This window comes from Empidonax traillii, unplaced genomic scaffold, assembly GCF_003031625.1.
Source record: "Empidonax traillii isolate 1590-97213 ecotype Southwest subspecies unplaced genomic scaffold, ASM303162v1 scaffold1:size7828297, whole genome shotgun sequence".
Lineage (NCBI taxonomy): Eukaryota > Metazoa > Chordata > Aves > Passeriformes > Tyrannidae > Empidonax > Empidonax traillii.
Window position 1 is genome coordinate 5,598,165 of NW_020955194.1, and position 18,583 is coordinate 5,616,747.

At 36.6% G+C, this 18,583-nt stretch overlaps 1 protein-coding gene across 10 annotated transcripts in view; it reads left to right on the plus strand.

Annotated features, from left to right (window-relative positions):
* The window catches only part of DMD (dystrophin), a 996,724-nt gene that overhangs the window by 583,884 nt on the left and 394,257 nt on the right, over positions 1 to 18,583 (plus strand). For all 10 annotated transcript variants that reach the window (XM_027888128.1, XM_027889056.1, XM_027888040.1 and 7 more), the window contains one exon: positions 14,475 to 14,650. In XM_027888128.1, coding sequence (XP_027743929.1) covers positions 14,475 to 14,650 — 176 coding nt within the window. The remainder of the gene's footprint in view (positions 1 to 14,474; positions 14,651 to 18,583) is intronic.

The window sequence follows — 18,583 nt, forward strand, 5'->3', positions numbered from 1 at the left end:
GGGATCTCATTCATCTGAAAGATGTGACTAAATCATATTTTGCCTTATATTCTGTTTTGTGCATGTCCAGTTTTACATAAAAGAAGCTGTGCAGGACCTCAGTGAGTTCAGACTCCTCTCTCCTCCGTTTACAGGAAGCTGTTTCTTTTCTCACCAGAACTCACTGCAACTTTCTTCCTATCTGAGAGCTGATGTTTTGTTAATAAGAAATATATAATGAGAGTGGAGTTTGACAATCAGAAGTGTCCTTAATTGGGAAATCATCAAGATTTAGAGCATATCTACCATGTAAAGTTAAACACCTGAGATGCTTCAAGACTGGCTCTCATAAAAACAAGTATGTGCTTAGGACATTCCCAAGTGTTACGGGGGGTAGAACAACAATAAAGAAAATCTTGGTGTAGGTTTTCTGCAATTACAACAGATTTAGTTTGCTTTTAATTATACCATTTGTTTCCTTTTCTGTCTGGTCATCTGTCTGGGACAGTGAATTTTAGTTGATGTGTTAATTTGTACAAATTCATGAGATATTTTTCTGAACTTTTATTTATCCTGGCTTCCTGTCTGTCTTTATGCAAAGAAATATTATTTACATCTCTTTCATGTTATTTGCTGTTTTCTGATACAGCAATTAATTAAAAGAAAACACTCTAATTTTGCTCAAGGATATGTATATGAGAACCACAGATTTAATAATTATGATGGTTTAAGCATTTTCAGGTGGTAGCTTCATAACAGTGTTTTATTCTGAGACTATAACTCCTAGCAGACTCAAAGTAGGTGATTTTTGTACAAAAGAGGTGGCATATGAACCTAAAATGAACTACTTTTCCCACGTGCCTCCCAAAAATATAAACCTCACTCATAAAGCGTCTCCAGCATCCCTGAGCATAGAGAAGGGACCAAATTTCTGTTTTTTTCTGACATTGCTGACATTCTCCCTCTCTGTTTTTTTCTGACATTGCTGAACTGGGAGAACTGGGAGGAACTTCTCAGCCTGTTTTCCTGAGTAAATGGAGCTTCTGAGATTTCTGTCTTCAGTCTATGAAGCGTAGTAGATTTGTACTGATTTTTGAGTTCACTGTTCATCAAATCAGAAGCAGAGGTAGAGATTCCCAAATAATTACGTTCCTACAAGCCTTAGAACATCAGTAGCTAGGTAGGACATGACTCATGTCCTGGCTGACACTGAGAGAGAGAGAAGCAGAGGTCAAAAGTTAAAAGTTCCCTTGAGCAGCCGCCCAGGAGCTCACAAGTGAAGGATTCTTGGTCTGCAGACTATCACATACTTACCCTGCCTTGCCTAGTGAGAGAGATGCAAGCACTGGACCTGGTGCTGTGGGGAGGATGGAAGATACAGAGGACAAGGATAGCAAAAAAAAAAAAGGCATTAAGTCCATTCTTACAGAGTTAGTTTTTGGTTTGTTCTTGATGGATGCTGTTTTCCCTGCCTTCCCTGTGGCAGTGCAGTGTAGATGAGACAGACAACCTGCGGGATAGGCGGGCAGTTGTATAGATAGTGCACATTAGATGGTTGTGAGGTGTGTCACTTGTTCTGTGTGTAGGGCGGTTCCCAGTAAATCATGATGGAGGTCTTCCTTGAGGAGCAGAGGGAGGGTTCTTAGTTTTGGTATAGTGATAAGATCTATTCCTTACCCTCCAAATCCTGCTTGAGAGTAAAGCACTGTTCCAGATACAGGCTGAAGGAGATGTGGATGTTGGCATGCATATGTTGGGGGTTTAAATAAGGAAATACTGTGAATTATTACCAGGTAGACTGCTGTGAACTCCTTTTAAGAAGTATCAAACTGAATCCCATATTTGATTTTCGTCTTCAGGCCCAGAAAAATTGTTTATCGCGGTGGATTCTCTAAGGCATACATACTCAATCCTGTAGCCTCTAGTGGTTCTGCAGAGAAACGGTGAAGTGGATCTTTTATCCAAACAAATATTTAGCTCTTTAATATTAAGGTTAGAATTTCATGGCCAGGCTTCTACACAAGCTATTCAATCTATAAGGTGTATAGATATGCAGTACTACAGTGAACTGAAGAAAAATACTTTTTTAATGTTAAAAATTACCATGAAACAAAATTATGTGCAGTTAGAGAAATATCTTGGTCAGAATTATTCAGAAAACTGTAAACACTTCAATCTACCCAAAATATCTGTGAAATATGCTAAGTACAATTTGAGCTATTAACATTTTTCAAGGGACAAAATCAGTTTTGCAGGCTGTAAAGAACATCCGATTTATATAGTTTCCCCTGTTTCCTAGTGATTTATTAAATTATTAGCAATATCTAGTTTTATCTAACTTCTTAAATGAGATTTTAGTGATTGACTGAAAAATTCTGTAGATCTTTTACCCTTCAGCTAGGAATCAATAGACTAATTTTGACCACAGTAAATTTTTCTATCATTAATAAGCATTTTTTCCTGCTTTGAAAGATGCTGCAATACAGAAAATAACCCTTTTGGTTCTGTTTAAATATTGAGTAGATCTTTAGTGTGGTATTAATTCTGGTAACATTTGTGTGTGTTTATTCTTATTGTAATATTTTTTAGTATAGATACAAAATAAGCAGACAAAATCAGTTATAGGTATGTTTTCATTTTTAATCTCATTTTGGGAGAGACCGATGTGTGCTAGAAGATGGGACTCCTCCTTTGCAGTAGCAGAACTTACTTTTTGCTTGGATTTCTTTGAGGAGATGAATTGAAGTTTTCTACTTATGCCAGTTATTTGATGGGATGCACTGTTCTTTTGTCATTTTATTATAAACTATAATAATTTACGCCATCTAAGATCATATTATCATTTTAAAGAAAGAATTCTTTGAAAAGCAAGTATTTATTTAACAGAAAATTTAATATGCTGATTGAAACTTTGTTCCAGCATAGAAGTTCAGTATAAAATGTAAGTGTAAAAAGTTGTGAATAAAAACAAGGGAACTCCACAGAATTCCCTAAATAAAACAAATTGGTTTTGTAAAACATATTGGTTTTCCTGGGTGTAGCATCCTGCAGATAAAATTAGAATGCAGTGATCAGTGTTACCTTTCTATTATTATAGCACTGTATTAACACCTTATTAAAATAATTTAGTGTCAATATAACCTAGAATTATGATAGCATTGGTATATTTTTTTCATTCTCAGATGATGCTGTGAATAGTGATTACATGTCATAATAGTGAGCTGTAAATGGCACTGGTTTGATTCTCCCTTGCCTTCTCTAAATACCAAAAACTGTACTTAGTTACATACTGTTGGTACTTTAATATTAAAGTTTTAGAATCATAGAACATCCTTAGCTGGAAGGAACCCACAAGGATCAGTAAAGTCCAATTTTTGACCCTGCACAGGACAACCTCAAAATCACCCCTTGTGCCTGAGAGTATTGTCAAAACACTTCTTGAACTCAGAGAGGCTTAGTGGTGCCACCACTTCCTTGGGAAGCCTGTTCCTATGCCCAACCACACTCTAGGTGAAGAATCTCTTCTAATATGCAACCTAAACCTCCCCTGACACACTTTCAGGCCATTCCCTCAGGTCCTGTCACTGGAGACAGAGGGATCAGTGTCTGCCCCTCTGCTTCCCCTCGTGGTAAGCTGTAAACTACAGTGAGGTCTCCCCTCAGTATCCTCCAGGCTGAACAAACCAAGGGCCCTCAGCTACTCCTCATGCAGCTTCCCCTCAAGGTCCTTCACCATCTTTGTTGCCCTTCTTTGGACATCCTCTAATAGCTAGATGTCTTTCTCATGTTGTGATGCCCAAAACTGCACACAGAAGTCAAGGCGAGGCTGCACAAGTGCAGAGCGGAGAGGGACAATCACCATTCTACTTTTAGATACTTGTAAGTTAGCAGACATTATACGTTATCCATAGAAAACAAAAAGGAGTCTGATTTTTACTTAAGTGTACCTCTTCCTTGTGCAATGTTTCTTGATGTAAGAACATGGAAATTTTTTTACCCTGAGCCACTTTGCTGGAATCTAGTTCAGAATAGTATTGAATGCCCTCAGCATCCATCAGTCAGAGAAGCTGAGCATGTTAAAAAACTTACAACTTCATGCTTCTGCTTCATAATTTTGTATGGATTAGATGACTAGTAAACCAACCATAACCTTTCTTAAATATTTCAGGAGAGGGAAAAAAAAATTTTTAAAAGTTTTGTGGTTTTGTGTTTGTTTCTGTTTGTAGCAAGTCTATGAAACAGTGATACATCTTCAGAAAGAGAAGTAATGTTTCCTGAATTACTTGCTTCCTGCATCCCTATCCTTAATTGCTTCCTGGGTCCCAATCCTTCGCCTGAAATTCCTCTGTTCTCAATACATACTTCTTTCAGATTTGATACAGTTATTTCAATATTATGTCTGGTTGAAGATGTGAGAAGAGTCAACTTGAAATCAGTTTTGTCCAGCAGAGAGTACCTAGTGCCTATAAAAGTTGATTTTTATTTCTAAACCTTAAAGTTTTAAAACAGCCTGTTTGTCTTCCACTAAAAGATCAGTCTGTAGAGATGCATGCTTTTCACTGAAAGTAAACTTTCTAATAAACATGTTGATTATTATTTTGAAACTGTGATGCTGTTCTGAGAAAAATGTTAAATATGCAATGAACATCAGTTCCTGAAAGTCTTACTATGTTTATAATATGAACTACTTTGAAGCAAGCTGATGAATTTAGTAATCAGAAGTGAAATTATGGGAATATGTAAATCAGATATCCCTTGAGTAGCAACACTGGCATGCTTAGGAAAGCATTTGAATTAATAAAAGATCAGACTTCAATGCTATAATTATGCTCCAAAGAAGGAACAAGATGGATACACAGGCTAAGTCTATTAGATACTGAAAAAAATAAAGTATAGCAGGGATCGTGAAACACTCCAGTGGTTGTTGTAGGGAGTAAAGCCAGTCTCCCTAAATTAATATGACTCAGCTGGGACAAAAACTCTCTCCTCAGCACTAAAAGAGCTAAAGCAACAGCTCTTAGGAATGCAGAGTTGGTGCAGATATGAAAGGCAAAGAAAGAACCAGCAGATCTAAACAGAGGTAGAATGAAGACGACGATAGCTGCTCACAGACTGGTTGTTTTGTCGTCTTTCCCTCACCACTGACATTCTCCCACCACTTCATCTTGCTCACAGGCTTGATGTGAGGCAAATGCTGCCTTAAGGGAGGGAGGAGGAGGAAAAGCAGAATGTGGAAGATTAATTCTGACTGCCACAATTCTCTAGTAAATTATTTGCTAGGTACTTTTGAGTCTGTTTTAAATTCAGGACAGTTGACCTTATGCTATATTGTACTTCCAGCACTAGAAAGGGAAGTAACTTTGTTGCTGTAATCAGACTTCTTTGTTCTCTTCTTGAAACCTGAGTAATTCTGCTGGCTAGGCTTGTTTGGTTCTGGTGTTAACCTAAGTGAAATTTGAGGCAATACTTTAGTTTTGTCTCCCTTATCTCATTGAACCAATACCCATGGTTTGTTCCTATTGTTGTAATGCAAGGCCATAATGCAATGATGTATAATAGGTGAATTATTAAGCTGGGCTGTGAATGGAACCGAACACCATTTTACTTGCTTTGCACTCAGAGCTGTATGTAAAATGTAAATAGTTGCAAGCCTAAACTGATTCATCCCCTTGCCTACCACAGTAATTTCCCACTGGGGAGCCACTGTTGTAGACTGGATACTACTCAGATTCCATGGGAAAGCAAATTCAAGTTTTCTAGGTTTTGATGCATAGGAGGTATAGAGGAAATAACTTGGGTTATGCAAGGGTCTGGATAGCTCTGTAAGAATCAGGAGAAGTTGTGAAATCATAAAAGTGTAGTAACTATCTGTTTTTAACTGGGGAAAAGTAAATTTGTTTAAATATGCCAGAAAAAATTAAGAACTACATTCACACTGAGTTGGAATAAAATCACTTCTTTAGCTAAAAAAAAAGTTTTCATGATATTAGGGTAAATCCATCAGTATTACTGATGTCCTTGAAAACTTAAGACTAAGCTATGTTTAAAGAAACTAGGCCATGTTGTTATTTTTAATATACTGAGACCTATTATGTGAGTGGTTTGATTTGTGATAGGTGGAAAGAGATTGAAGATGGAGCAATATTTCTTATCGTTGACATTGTTTGCTCAGTTATAACTTTGCAGAGCAGGTAAAATATCAAAAAGTTGCAAATATCAGAAATTGCAAATGAACACGGTATCAAATCAGGCCACAGTCACAGCTTTGCACTATTGTGTGCAGAGGGAAATGGAAAAGTTTTTTGGCAGAGGCTTGTCTTTACATTTTGATGCTACATCAGTATGGAAATTAATATATTTCAGTGGCATGCATCTGTGTTGCAAAATCAGGGTGTAGGTTTTTGGACTCAAAGTTCAATTTTATGTGTTTAACCTGAAGCATTATAGTTAGTATGCAGCAGCAGTAGAGTTTTTGCAGAAAAAAATATCTCTTCTTTCTCCCTGCAGTATTTCCAAATCAGTTTTAAAATTAAATTGAATTAATATACTAATAAGAAGCAACTGTGTAATTTAGGTTAGAAACACAAAGTAGACCTCTGGTCATGAACTTTACAGTTTAATACTGAAATGACTTTTCATCAAAATTTTGTGTCACATTAGAAAGGGACATGAAATGAGAATTTAAAGGAATATGGCCTATTTTAACAATTACATCTCAGTGGAAAAAATGAGAAAGTGATGTTCCTTTTTTTTTTTTTTTAATTTTTACTAATCTGGTATTTTTATAAAACCACAAGCAGTTTGATTGCAAAGTTTCAGCATTTGAACACAAATACTGTTTATCTAAGCTGTTTTTAAGAAGGTGACTAAATTGCCAAGGTCAGCTGTCATCTGAACCAATAATGTATCTTTTTTTTCAACGCCTCGAAGTCCCAGGGTGTTTTTGTGGTTGGCTGATGTTGGTTGGACACTAGTTTCTCAACCAAAGCTGCTCCGTTACTCCCCTCCTCAGCTGGACAAGGGGGAAGAAAATATGACAAAAGGCTCATGGATCAAGATAAGGACAGGGAGAGATCACTTACCAGTTACCATCATGGCTAAAACACACTCAAATTGAGTACATAATTGGATTTATCACTAATCAAATCAGAACAGGGTAATGAAAAGCAAAACGTCTTCCTTCCATGCATCCCACCTTCCTAGGCTTAACTTCACTGATGAGTTCTCTACATCCTCATCTCCAGCTGTGCAAGTGGATGGGGAATGGGGGCTGTGACTAGTGCACCACACATTGTCTATGCTGCCCCTTTCTCCTCAAAGGGAGGACTCCTCACACTGTTTCTCTGCTCCAGCGTGGGATCAGTCCCACAGGGTGTAGTTCTGCACAGACTGCTCTGGTGTGGGTCCCTTCTGTGGGGTGCAGTCCTTTCAGAAAAGACTGCTCCAGTGTGGTTTCCCTGTGGGGACACAAGTGCTGTGAGCAAACCTGCTCTGTCATGGGTTCCTCCCTCCGTGGGGTCACAAGTTCTGGAGCAGGAGCCTGCTCCAGCACTGACTTCCCACAGGGTCACAGACTCTTTTTGGGCATCCACCTGCTTGGGCATGGAGTCCTACGCATGCAGGTCATCTCTGCTCCCCCATGGACCTCCATGGGCTGCAGGGGCTCAGCTGCAGGGGAATCTCTGCTCTGGCACCTGGAGCATATCCTTCCACTCCTTCTGTGCTGACCTTGGTGTTTGCATGACTCTTGCTCTCACATGTTCTCATTTCTTTCTCCCACTGCAATTGCGCAGGATTTTGTTCCCCTTCTTAACAAAGTTATTCCAGAGGTGCTCCCACTGTAGCTGACCAGCAGTGGGTCCATCTTGGAGCCGACTGGCATTGACTCTCTCAGACATGGGTGAAGCTTCTGGCAGCTTCACACAGAAGCCACCCCTGTAGAGCCCTGTCTATCAAAACCTTGCCTTGAAAACACAAAACAACTTTGTAACCTTTTGTCCAGGCAAGGGTAAAGGAAAGGAAAGACATATTTTTGAAATGTCTTTGGGCAGGGGTAGGAGGCAGCTTTTAGACCCATAGCACTTGTATTCAGAAGGTCTTCAAGAGTCAGTATCAAGTCATTCAAAGCTCCAAGTTGGATCATTCTGAGGAGCTAGGAAATGGAGATGAAGTTGATAAATATGTTCAAAATATTTTCACTGCAGTAGGTATATGTGAGGGAAAATTTTGGTTTGCAAGCCTTGACTTCCTCTTTCCTTTTGCATTCCTTTTTTGTATCCTTCGCTTCCCTGTGAATTTAAAGGTATGAGAAAATTTCCATTAGAGGAAGAGAAAAATTCAAGTTAACCTTTTAGTATTACAATGAGTGGGGAATCAGATCTTCTCACAAACCTGCTTGTCAGGTTGGTGAAATTCATAGTAGTAAGTCTTAGTGGGTGATATGTGCCTGTCAAGAGCTAACTACGCAGAGAAATTCATTCAGGGAAATTCAATAAGAAGAACTGGAGATGCATTTGGAATTATATTTGATATAATATAGACAGTATAGACAGCAGTGACAAGCATATGGAATTACTGTAGCAAGCTGAGGTGTGAAATTACTAGGCCATTAAAGTATAGCAGACTGGTGCTTTTTGAAGGACAGCAGCTTAGACTGAAGAATTTAAATAGGTTAAATAATAAAATTTCAGCTTTAATGACTTGCCTTATGAGGAATGAATTTGTCACTTTCTAGAGGGAAGAGGTGCAGTCAAGGGATAAAATCTGGAAGACATTAAAACTTTCAAAAAAATCGAGGACTAGCTGATTAGAAGATTTCAGCAGAGTATGAGAAGTTGTGTATCTCCATTTAAGTTTTTAAACTATACAATTGTGGTGTAACATTTTACCCAAATTTTTCTGTGTATAGTATCAGTCAGGGACAGTTAGTAATGCATCTGTGGCACTACTGACCCTCATGTCTTCCTAATTAAACAGCATCAAAATACAGGGAAAAAAATATAGAGAGCAGTACGGGATAGTAGTTTCCTACGGCTCTCCAACAAAGCAGTTTGCATATCAAATCAAGCAATTTTTTTTTATATTCTTTATAAGCTATTTATATAAACTGTGGCTTAAGTCACAAATTTATAATTTTATTCAAAGTGAGAATGAAATCTCCTTGTAATTTTAGAGTATTTATTTTTTACTCAGAAAACAGGTTTGTGACAATTCTCTTTTCCTTTGGTTTCTCTTGTGCAGCTGATGTACAAAATCAGCAATACTGACTACATGAACCTAGGTCTGTTTTATAGGGAGAATCTGTCCAGAGCCTACTGTCACCTCTTTCAAATGCTGCTCTTGAACAGAGTTGATAGTAATATTCAATCCATAATAGTGTTTATAATTTATGCTAAGAATAAACCACTTTGCTTTAAATTATTGTCAGCTCCTTTAAAAACATTGCCTTCCTTCTTTACTGTTTTTTCACAGCTTCCATCTATATCATCTGTCCTAACTTTCCATAATTCACAGTAAAAACACAATAATATAATGCACAAAAAGCAATGAAGATGGCACAGCTGTTTATCACAAAACAGCTAGAAAGCAACATATACTCTTTGTTGATTGTTTTAATCCTACCAAAGTGTTAGTGATGTGTCTCCAGATTAAATCATTGGGATTTAACTGCCTAGAAAATTAATTTCTTCCTTATTTCTAATAGAATCTTGAACAGAGGTACATGCTCTTAATGGGTAAATTCATTCTGGTAACCAAATGCTAGCAAATTGTTTCGGGGATAGTTTTCCACCAAATGTTATCACAGTTCTCTGATTTATGTTATTGCATCTGGGTAGACACTTATGTCAACCGTATGGCTTTATACAACTGAAGACAGAAGAAATTTTTTTGTAAATGACTGAAGAATAACACTTTAACGTTGAATTTAAGACTACAGGTTTTTGAAAGTGGTGCATAGTACCTTTACATGCTTTTCTGGATCTTTACCTTACCCCAAGTGAAGGAAGGGCAACACATTATTTTTCTCCTAAAACATTTTGTAACCACTATTTTTTTCTGACAGAAATTAGCTTGTTTGTGGTATTTCTTAGTCTTGCTGCAGGGCTTTTCCATAACAGTAAATTATTGTTAAGTACCTTTATCTACCACAATGAAAAGAGGAAAGTGATCCTAAGATTGCTCTCATTTAGTTTAATGGTAAAATGCTATTTCTGTCAATGGCAAGAGTAAATGAGATTGCAGAAAAGGTTGTCTGATGTGTGTTCAAGTTAACTAAGAAATAACAAATAAGGCAAAATTATGCCGTTCAGGTAGCCTTTTGTGTAAGTGGGTGAGGCTTCTGATGAATGTTCAATTTACATAATATGGGAAAAGCAAACAGATTTACTTCAAATCCTCATCCACTCAAATTTTATTTTTTCTTTTTGCTGTTTTAATTTATATCAAGAATCTATCTGAACAAATATATTCTCTTTTTGTCATGAGCATTGTGAAAGGCATAAGAAAAAAAGCTGGCAATTAGGAATGGAATGAGGTAACATATTTGAAACTGCTTGGTGAGTTCTTTAATCAATTATATAAGTTACTTCTCCTTATCTACAAAGGTTGAATCATAGTTCACTTGCAATGAGCGGGGACATTTTCCACTAGATCAGGTCAGTAGGAGCCCTGTCCAGCCTGACCTTGAATGATTCCAAAGGTGGGTCATCTACCACCTCTCTGGGCAAGCTGTATTGCAGTATTTCACCACCAGCATTGTGGAAAAATTCTTTCTTGTATCTGCATGGTGAGATCTTTTCTAAGGTGTTCTTTGGTTTTATTTTTGTTTGGGTTTTTTAATATTATATAAACATATAATTTTAATTAAATTTGTTTGCACACTCTGTTCATAAAGTGATTAGAAACTGCATAATTGCAAGTATAAGTATCTCTAATGGCCTTCTGAGTAAGCTGGGAATCCAAAGGGCAATCTGCCCTTTTGTTTGCCATTTCTGTATGAAGGGGTGAGACACCAAGTGAAACTACAAGAAACATTCGATGTTAATATTCCTTTTGTAGAATCATAAACCTTTGGGCCGTGGAAGGCAAGATTGTGCAGGCTCCCAGCACCTTGCCTTCATACAGGTGTGTGGTAAGGATAGAGGGGAAGTTAATAGGAAACTGTAGGTTAAAAGGAAAGTATAAGTGCTGACAAATTTGAGATACTGTATGTAAGCTGTGAAAAGCATCTTTGTGGTTAATAGCTCTGGGATGAGTGTGTGAAAATGTGACTTTGAGCAAAACAGTTAAAAACACTTTTGTTCAATTCAAAATGCTTTTTAGAAAAAACTAAATGTCCTCATGAGAGTCTGTGCTTTGTACAGTACCCACTATCAACCCAAACTTTTTTCATGGGTGTAGAATCTAGACAAACTTCATCAGAACATGTGTTTCTGTTTAATCATGTGAAAAGTGTCAAATGCCTAGAGTACTTGGAAAAAAGTAGTCTCACATTGGGTTCTTTATGATGATCTGAAATGCAGATGACCAGAAGCCTTCTCTTACAGCCTTCCCTTACATTCTGGTGGAAGTTCACATTTCTCCTTCTTATGCATCGTTTGCAAGGTTCCCATTTCAGTGTGTGTCTGTGTGTGTCTGTGTGTGTCTGTGTGTGTGAATGTTGGGGGAAGAAGAAAAACTAATTTAAGATGCTGTGAACACAGGAAAAAGGCTCAGAGTACTTAAATGGGCTTTTAATTAGCATTTCAGTTTATAATAGTATCCTGAGTGATCATTATTTCTGTCATTTAGAAAAGCTGATGCAGAGATAACAACTAAATTCTGAAAATTTGCTTCTAAAAACTTCGGAGTTTCAGAAATAGAATTTCCTTTCTTTGTTCTCCTGGCCTTGATCATCTATTCTAAACGAGTGGTCCTTTCGAATATAAGTAGAAGCTTTGTTCTGACTTATTTTTTCAGTAAGTGGTCATGCTGGTTTTGGATTTTAACTTCAAACAGGTGTGTGCAATAGCACAAAGCTTTCAGATGCCTTGCTGGAAATAAGGCACTTACTGTAATATATTTTTCCTCAAACTATACGTTGTAACGATTTACCCACGTAATGCTCCCCTCTGCACATTGCAAAGGCTCTAGTGCTAAAATCAGTGTAAAAGACAGTGAATATGTACAAAAACTAGGTATTCCTTTTCATCTGGGCATTACCAAAACTGAAGTGTGTAGTAAAAAGGCCAGTTCAGACTCACAAGGGTAGACAACATTTGAATTTAGGCAAACTACCTGACCATTACTGCTGTTTATTGCTAATAGTGAAATCATGTACCTGAAAATAACAGTTGGACCAGATACTATTGTATCAGTGTGCATCACAGAAAGAAAATAAAATCTGATACCTCAAAGGAAGAAGACTTTATGTGTCTTCTCTAGGTCTTAGAACATCTTGCAGTTTCTGCTACAATGGTATCTTAAAAACCTTACATGTTCCACAGGCAGAGCAAAGAGGGCTGGGACACTGTGGGACAGTAGGTGCTTGATACAACATGACTGGACTGCCACATAGCTTGCTAGGATCCTGCAAAAAAAAATGGTTCTCATCCTATCAAGACATAATTAAACAGTATCTAGATTACTACCACATTACACTCATCACTGCTACTTCTTATTCTGAAACTATGGGACATGAAAGTAGTTTGGAAAAAAACCCAAACATCAGCAGACCAGTTTTTACTGAGAGGAATGTAAGTAAGGAATAAATTTGCAGGGGGTTCTCCTCTTTAACAACTTGAAAGAAACTGTAAGAAAACCAAACAGAAAGTATAGTAAGAGTAAGCTAAATCTCAGCAGAGCAAACCTTTGCCTCAGCTATGACTCCTGTCCAGGACTGTGGGTAAATGCCACTGCAACCTACTGACTCTGACCTCTGTCCCAGGGTCTGTTGCTGTTCAAGCTGTCCATGTAAAATCTGTGCAAAAGCTGAGAAAGGGTATGCAACTGATTCCATGCAGTTTAATGAATTAGTAGCTGGCAACTGAGCTTTGGTTGTGTTAGAACAAAGTGACTTCCAGAATGGTTCAGTTTGTGAACGTCAGTCATAACCTCATGACTGAAGATATACATTAAAAAAAGCATGAGAAGTAGTTATGTTTATGTTTTACCTTCCTGGAAAGTGGTATCCTGCCAGATTTAACTGTTTAACAGACAAATTTTATTTAATGTTAATATGCAGATTTACTGACAGGCTGTGCAATTTATGTTATGCATTAAGAGAGAGAAAACAAGTATGTAATGCTTTTGTAGGGTATGATAAATTGAAGTGTTTGGTTTCTTCCAGAAAAGATAGATACAGCATTTTATTGAAAGGGTTTGTATGTTTGTAGGATTCAGACACACTTCTTGAAATTGTGAAAAACTATCATAAGTATGAATACCACAGTGGAGATTTTTGATGTGTTTTTCACTTTCTGTTTATTTTAGCAGTAGACCATTGAAAATGATTTTACACTTGCCTGGTTGCATATTTTGAGCAATTGAAGGAAAAAATACTCATGCTCTATTGATGATTAAAAATATGAAAATATTTATTTATTTATTTATTTATTCATAAATACAAACTTTCTTAAGCAGGCAGGCAGTGTTAAAATCTAAGCTACAGATTCAAAACATGGTTATAAATGTGAGGCAAGATAGCTACAGGGATAATTTTTTTTTAATCATGAAAGATGTAGAAAAATGTATCCCTGTACATTTAGTAAAACTTGAGAATGGTCCATTTTGGTTACTTGTGGTAGTTTTTAATTGTTGTGTAAGTAGAAATATTGTAATAGTTTTTCTTAGAAAAAAGTTCCCCCCAGTCCTGTTAAAAAAAAACAAGAAAAAAACAAACAAAGCCGACCAAACTAACCAACAAAACAAAATCAACCTCTCCCCCCCAAGAAAAAACAAAACAAAAGCAAACAAATAAAAAAAAACCACAAAGAACCACGAAACAAAAACCAAAACAAAAATATCCAAAACAAAAATTTCCAAAGTGAATGGATTATTAGGCTTGTTGCAACTGGAGAAATATATGTTCTTTAATGGAATCAGAAGTATTTCAAACAGTCTCTGCTTTCCTGACATTCCTCATTTGAGTTGATAGCTAATAGGGACTCCACACACTGTGCTGTTCAAACCTGACAATGCTTTATAGGCTATTAAATAAATGTGGTGTATTCCTTTGGGTGTGTAGAAGTATATTTGTTCACAAGTTTTACTTATTAATTGATGTGCAGAGTGTTACTGCAATGATCTCAAGTAGACAAGAATAGAGGAGGGGATAAAAGGCTGCAGAGGTACTGAAAGGTACTTGTTACAAAATCATGAGATGTCTTTCTGTCTACTTATCTTTGGATTTTTCATTTGGAATTCAGAGAAGAGAAAACTTTCACCTCTTTCCATCTGGCCAATATGTGATGAAGCATTTTTTTCATGGATATGTGTATGTGCTGTGTATTTTACAGGAGCTTCAGGATGGCATTGGGCGACAGCAAACTGTTGTCAAAACACTGAATGTAACTGGTGAAGAGATTATTGAGCAGTCATCAACAGCAGATGCTAAAGTGCTGAAGGAACAACTGGCAAGTTTGAATACCCGGTGGCAGGAGATCTGCAAACAGCTGGTAGAGAAAAAAAAGAGGTAGGTTAAAAGGGAGCAAAAAAGCAAAAATATTGTGAAGTTATTTTTAGTTATTTTAGATTTGATTCTTGCTTAATATTTCAAAGGAGCTCTCAGCTTCTGGAGTTCTCAGCTTCTAGAGGTCTCATGTATATAAGGAATTAACAGTAATTAAATTTTGCATCCACTGTAATTTATGTTTTGTTTTCTTTGCTATCTACTCCTGTCAATGACCCCCCCCACTCCCTTCCAAACTCCACATTTTCATAATTTCACTCTTACTGTTTAAAAAAAACCCTCAAACTAGCATACATTATTGCTTGATTTAAAAATAGGACAGATTGGAGCTTCATTTACAGAATTTACAATTGACTATAACCTTTCTATTTGATTGTATGTCATTAAAATAGATCTCTGTAGTACTAATAATACATTAGCTAATTGATACAGTTAATCCTAATCTAATTCACTTATCATAGTTAATGCCATTAACATCTACATTTCATAGGCTGGATAAAAATAATGGCTTGCTCAATTTAATGTTATTTATAATGACTTTCACATCAATTTGTTTTTCTCATGCAGTCACAGGAAGCTGGAGCACTTGAGTTACAGATAATGCAAAAATGGCTTTACATCCTTAAAAAGAGGATTTCCAATTAAAAAGAAAAAAAAAGGTTACTGTTTTAACCAGGTTTTATAAAAGCATATGTTCTTTACCTAGATGCTAGACCTAACTGGATATACCATTCTGCTTTAAAATACGGTAGAAAATAGAGGTAGAGCTTTCTTCATCCATGGTTTTTTTTTTTTTAAATAGCAGAATATTCCTTTTAGAGGTACATTAATGAGTGCTAGAGATCGATTAGAAGAACTGGTAGTGTGCAACAAATTTTGTTAATTCTGGTGTGTCATGCACCATTTTTCTGTTCAGAGCCATGGAGGGGCAAAAGCTGTAAAGATGTTTACTAGAGTCATAAGGGTGTGTCCTAAATGGTTATTACTGAGCTTAATCGTGATCAAACATTCATTTGGGACATACTGGGCATTGGAACAGGCTGCCCAGGGAAGTGGTTGAGTTACCATAGAGTCATAGAATATTTAAAGTTGGAAGGCACCTCAAAGATGGTCTAATCCACCCTCCCTGGCATGGACAGGGCACTTTCCACAAGATCAAGTTTCTCAGAGTCCCATCCAGCTTGGCTTTCAACAGTTCTGGCAATGAGGAATTCACAACCTCTCTGGGCAACCTGTTTCAGTGCCTCACCACTCAGAAGTAAATAATTTCTTCCTAATATCTAATCAAACCTTCCCTCCTTCAGCTTAAGGCAATTCTCCCTTGTCCTATCACTTCATGCCCCTGCGAAAAGTCCCTTTCCATCCTTTCTGTAAGCCTTCTTTAGGTACTGGAAGGTATTATAAGGTCTCCCCAGAGGTATTTAAATGTAGATATGATACTTAGGGACATGGTTTGGTTGTGTACTTGGCAGTACTGGGTTAATGGTTGGACCAAATGACCTTACAGGTCTTTCCAACCTAAGTGATTCTGTGATTCTGTGTTAATGAAGGAAATGCAACAGGTAATCTACAGCTGTCAGAAGGTTCAGGGATGCCTTAAATAATTCTCTCCGCTATATTTCCAGGTGTTTAGTGGTACTGCAGCTTGTTACCCAAGGGAATCCTTGGCCTTTACTTGTCACACTAAAAGCTGTTCTTTTGTACATTGGAAACCTATCTGTGTTTCTAAGCATTAACTTGTTATGTAAGTGCTAGCACTTACAAAACAATAACACAGGGTTTTAATAGTCCTGTGAAGTCCTTCATCAACCAGGAACAGAGAAGAAAGAGATCAGTGGTTGAGCTTTATCTGAGACTATGAAATGTGTTCCAGTTGTGGTTAAGACTGGTATTGTATGATCCTTCATTTTTCAGTAGGAATGTCTATCTGAATGCTCATTTGGCTCAATGCAGCGTTAGCAGGATTACATGGAATGTCTTGGCACATTCAATGTTTTAGGAAGCCTATGATCTGTTCAGAGGGAATAGTACAGTTTTGTTCCCTAGATGAGCAGAAACACTTGCACATGTGTTCCTCCTTTTGGTCTGTTTAGTATGCTGACTGAATGGTTTGTTTTCCTTTGGAGTGGCAACTTGTATAACCTCGGTTAGTGAACTTTGTGTGAATAAATACATTGCATCAGAAGGAATACTGGTGAGTGTTGTGTTAAACTGGTGTAAATATTCCTGGTCTACTTTAGTAATATTTGTGCATCAGGATGGAGGAGTTTGTGCTTCTATTCGTCACCCAGTGTTCCTGGCTGTGTCAGAACCAGAGAACGCTTTTTGATTCTAGGTCTTGAAAACAGAACCTACCCTCAGCTTAGCTGCTACCTTTGTTTTCTTTGTGGGTTTTGTTTGTTTGTTTTGATTTTTTCATCTTTGTACTTTCACAGACTGGATTTTAAAAGGAAAGAAACCTCTTTGACAGGAATAAGTGGTGTGTTCTAGCCAGTTCTCAATCATTGATGATCCTGGGCATGAAAAGACCATAGGCTTATTAGCTGCACAGTCTTAATATAGCCATGATGTCATGAGATTTTCATATCTCTTATGTTTGACATTAGTTTTTTGTTAGTCGTCCTAATTGAGTTTGGGGTACAGCCAGGTTCTCTCTTTTTAGGACTTGAAACCCGTGTCATCCAAAGTGCTTTAATTTATGATTAGGATCAAAGCATGATCAAAGCACACAGGACAAGTTGAGGGAAGTGACCTCTACTTGCAGTCCGAAAGAGCCAATATAGTCACAGCATTGCCCAATGCATGTGTTTGCACCATGTCAAATTTATTTTAGTATCTTAGTAGAATATAAATTACAATAAATGTGGGTCAAATAGCCTATGATGCCCTTTTTCAGAATAGATTTAATAGACTATTAAAAAAACAAAAGCAGAGCAAGCCCAACTGCTATGTCAGAATGCTTGTATTCTGAATCACATAAGTTTTAATAGTCTTTTAATATTTGCGTTTCCTAAAAAATAAGATATTCATAGTTCAAAGAATTTTATTATGAAGAAGAAGGTTCTAAGATTTTTTAAAAGTCAATTTTGAGAATGAGAAAATGGAACTATAATGGAAGAAGGTGTTTTAGGGGAGAACAAATTGGGAATAATATATTTTCATTTAAGAATTTCAAAGAAAAATAAAATAGTTTTAGAAACTTAACATTTCTAACATTTAGAACCCTCTTCAAAACAGAAAATAAAACTGTCTCAAAATTTTTATTATGTTTTATGTTTGGTGGTTTGGGTTTTTTTGTTTGTTTTTTTTTGTTTGTTTGTTTGTTTGGGTTTTTTTGTTTTTTTTTTTTTTTTTTTTTTTTTTTTTTTTTTTTTTTTTTTTTTTTTTTTTTTTTTTTTTTTTTTTTTTTTTTTTTTTTTTTTTTTTTTTTTTTTTTTTTTTTTTTTTTTTTTTGTATTCAATACATTGTGATCTGCTTTCAAAGCTGTTTCTCAGTAGCTCAGAGAAGTAGTGATCTATTTTTTTTTTTGGGTCAGAAGATCTCAGGATAAAGAAAGGGGAAAAAATTAGCAATGGAATGGATTGCAGAAATGAAATCTGACTGATTTCAGATTAAATGTAGTGTTGCTAAGGATTATTTAAATGACAAGGAAATTTTAAATGCTGTAAACTCTGTTTTTGGTATTTGCTTACCAAGATGGAAGAAATTGATTTTTATAGTCCCATTTAGGGTTGGGGCATCAACACTCCATTTTGGACATCTTTCTAAAGCCCATAGCTCATATTTTCAAGAGTTTAAAGATCCATTGTGGGGTGGGGTGTGTGTGTGGGGGGGGATTACAGGAGTAACAGAAAGCAACACAGAGTATTTTTGGAAGTGCATGAATGTAAGAATTTAGGTGAAGACAGGAGGTGTATGGTGACATTTCCAAGGAT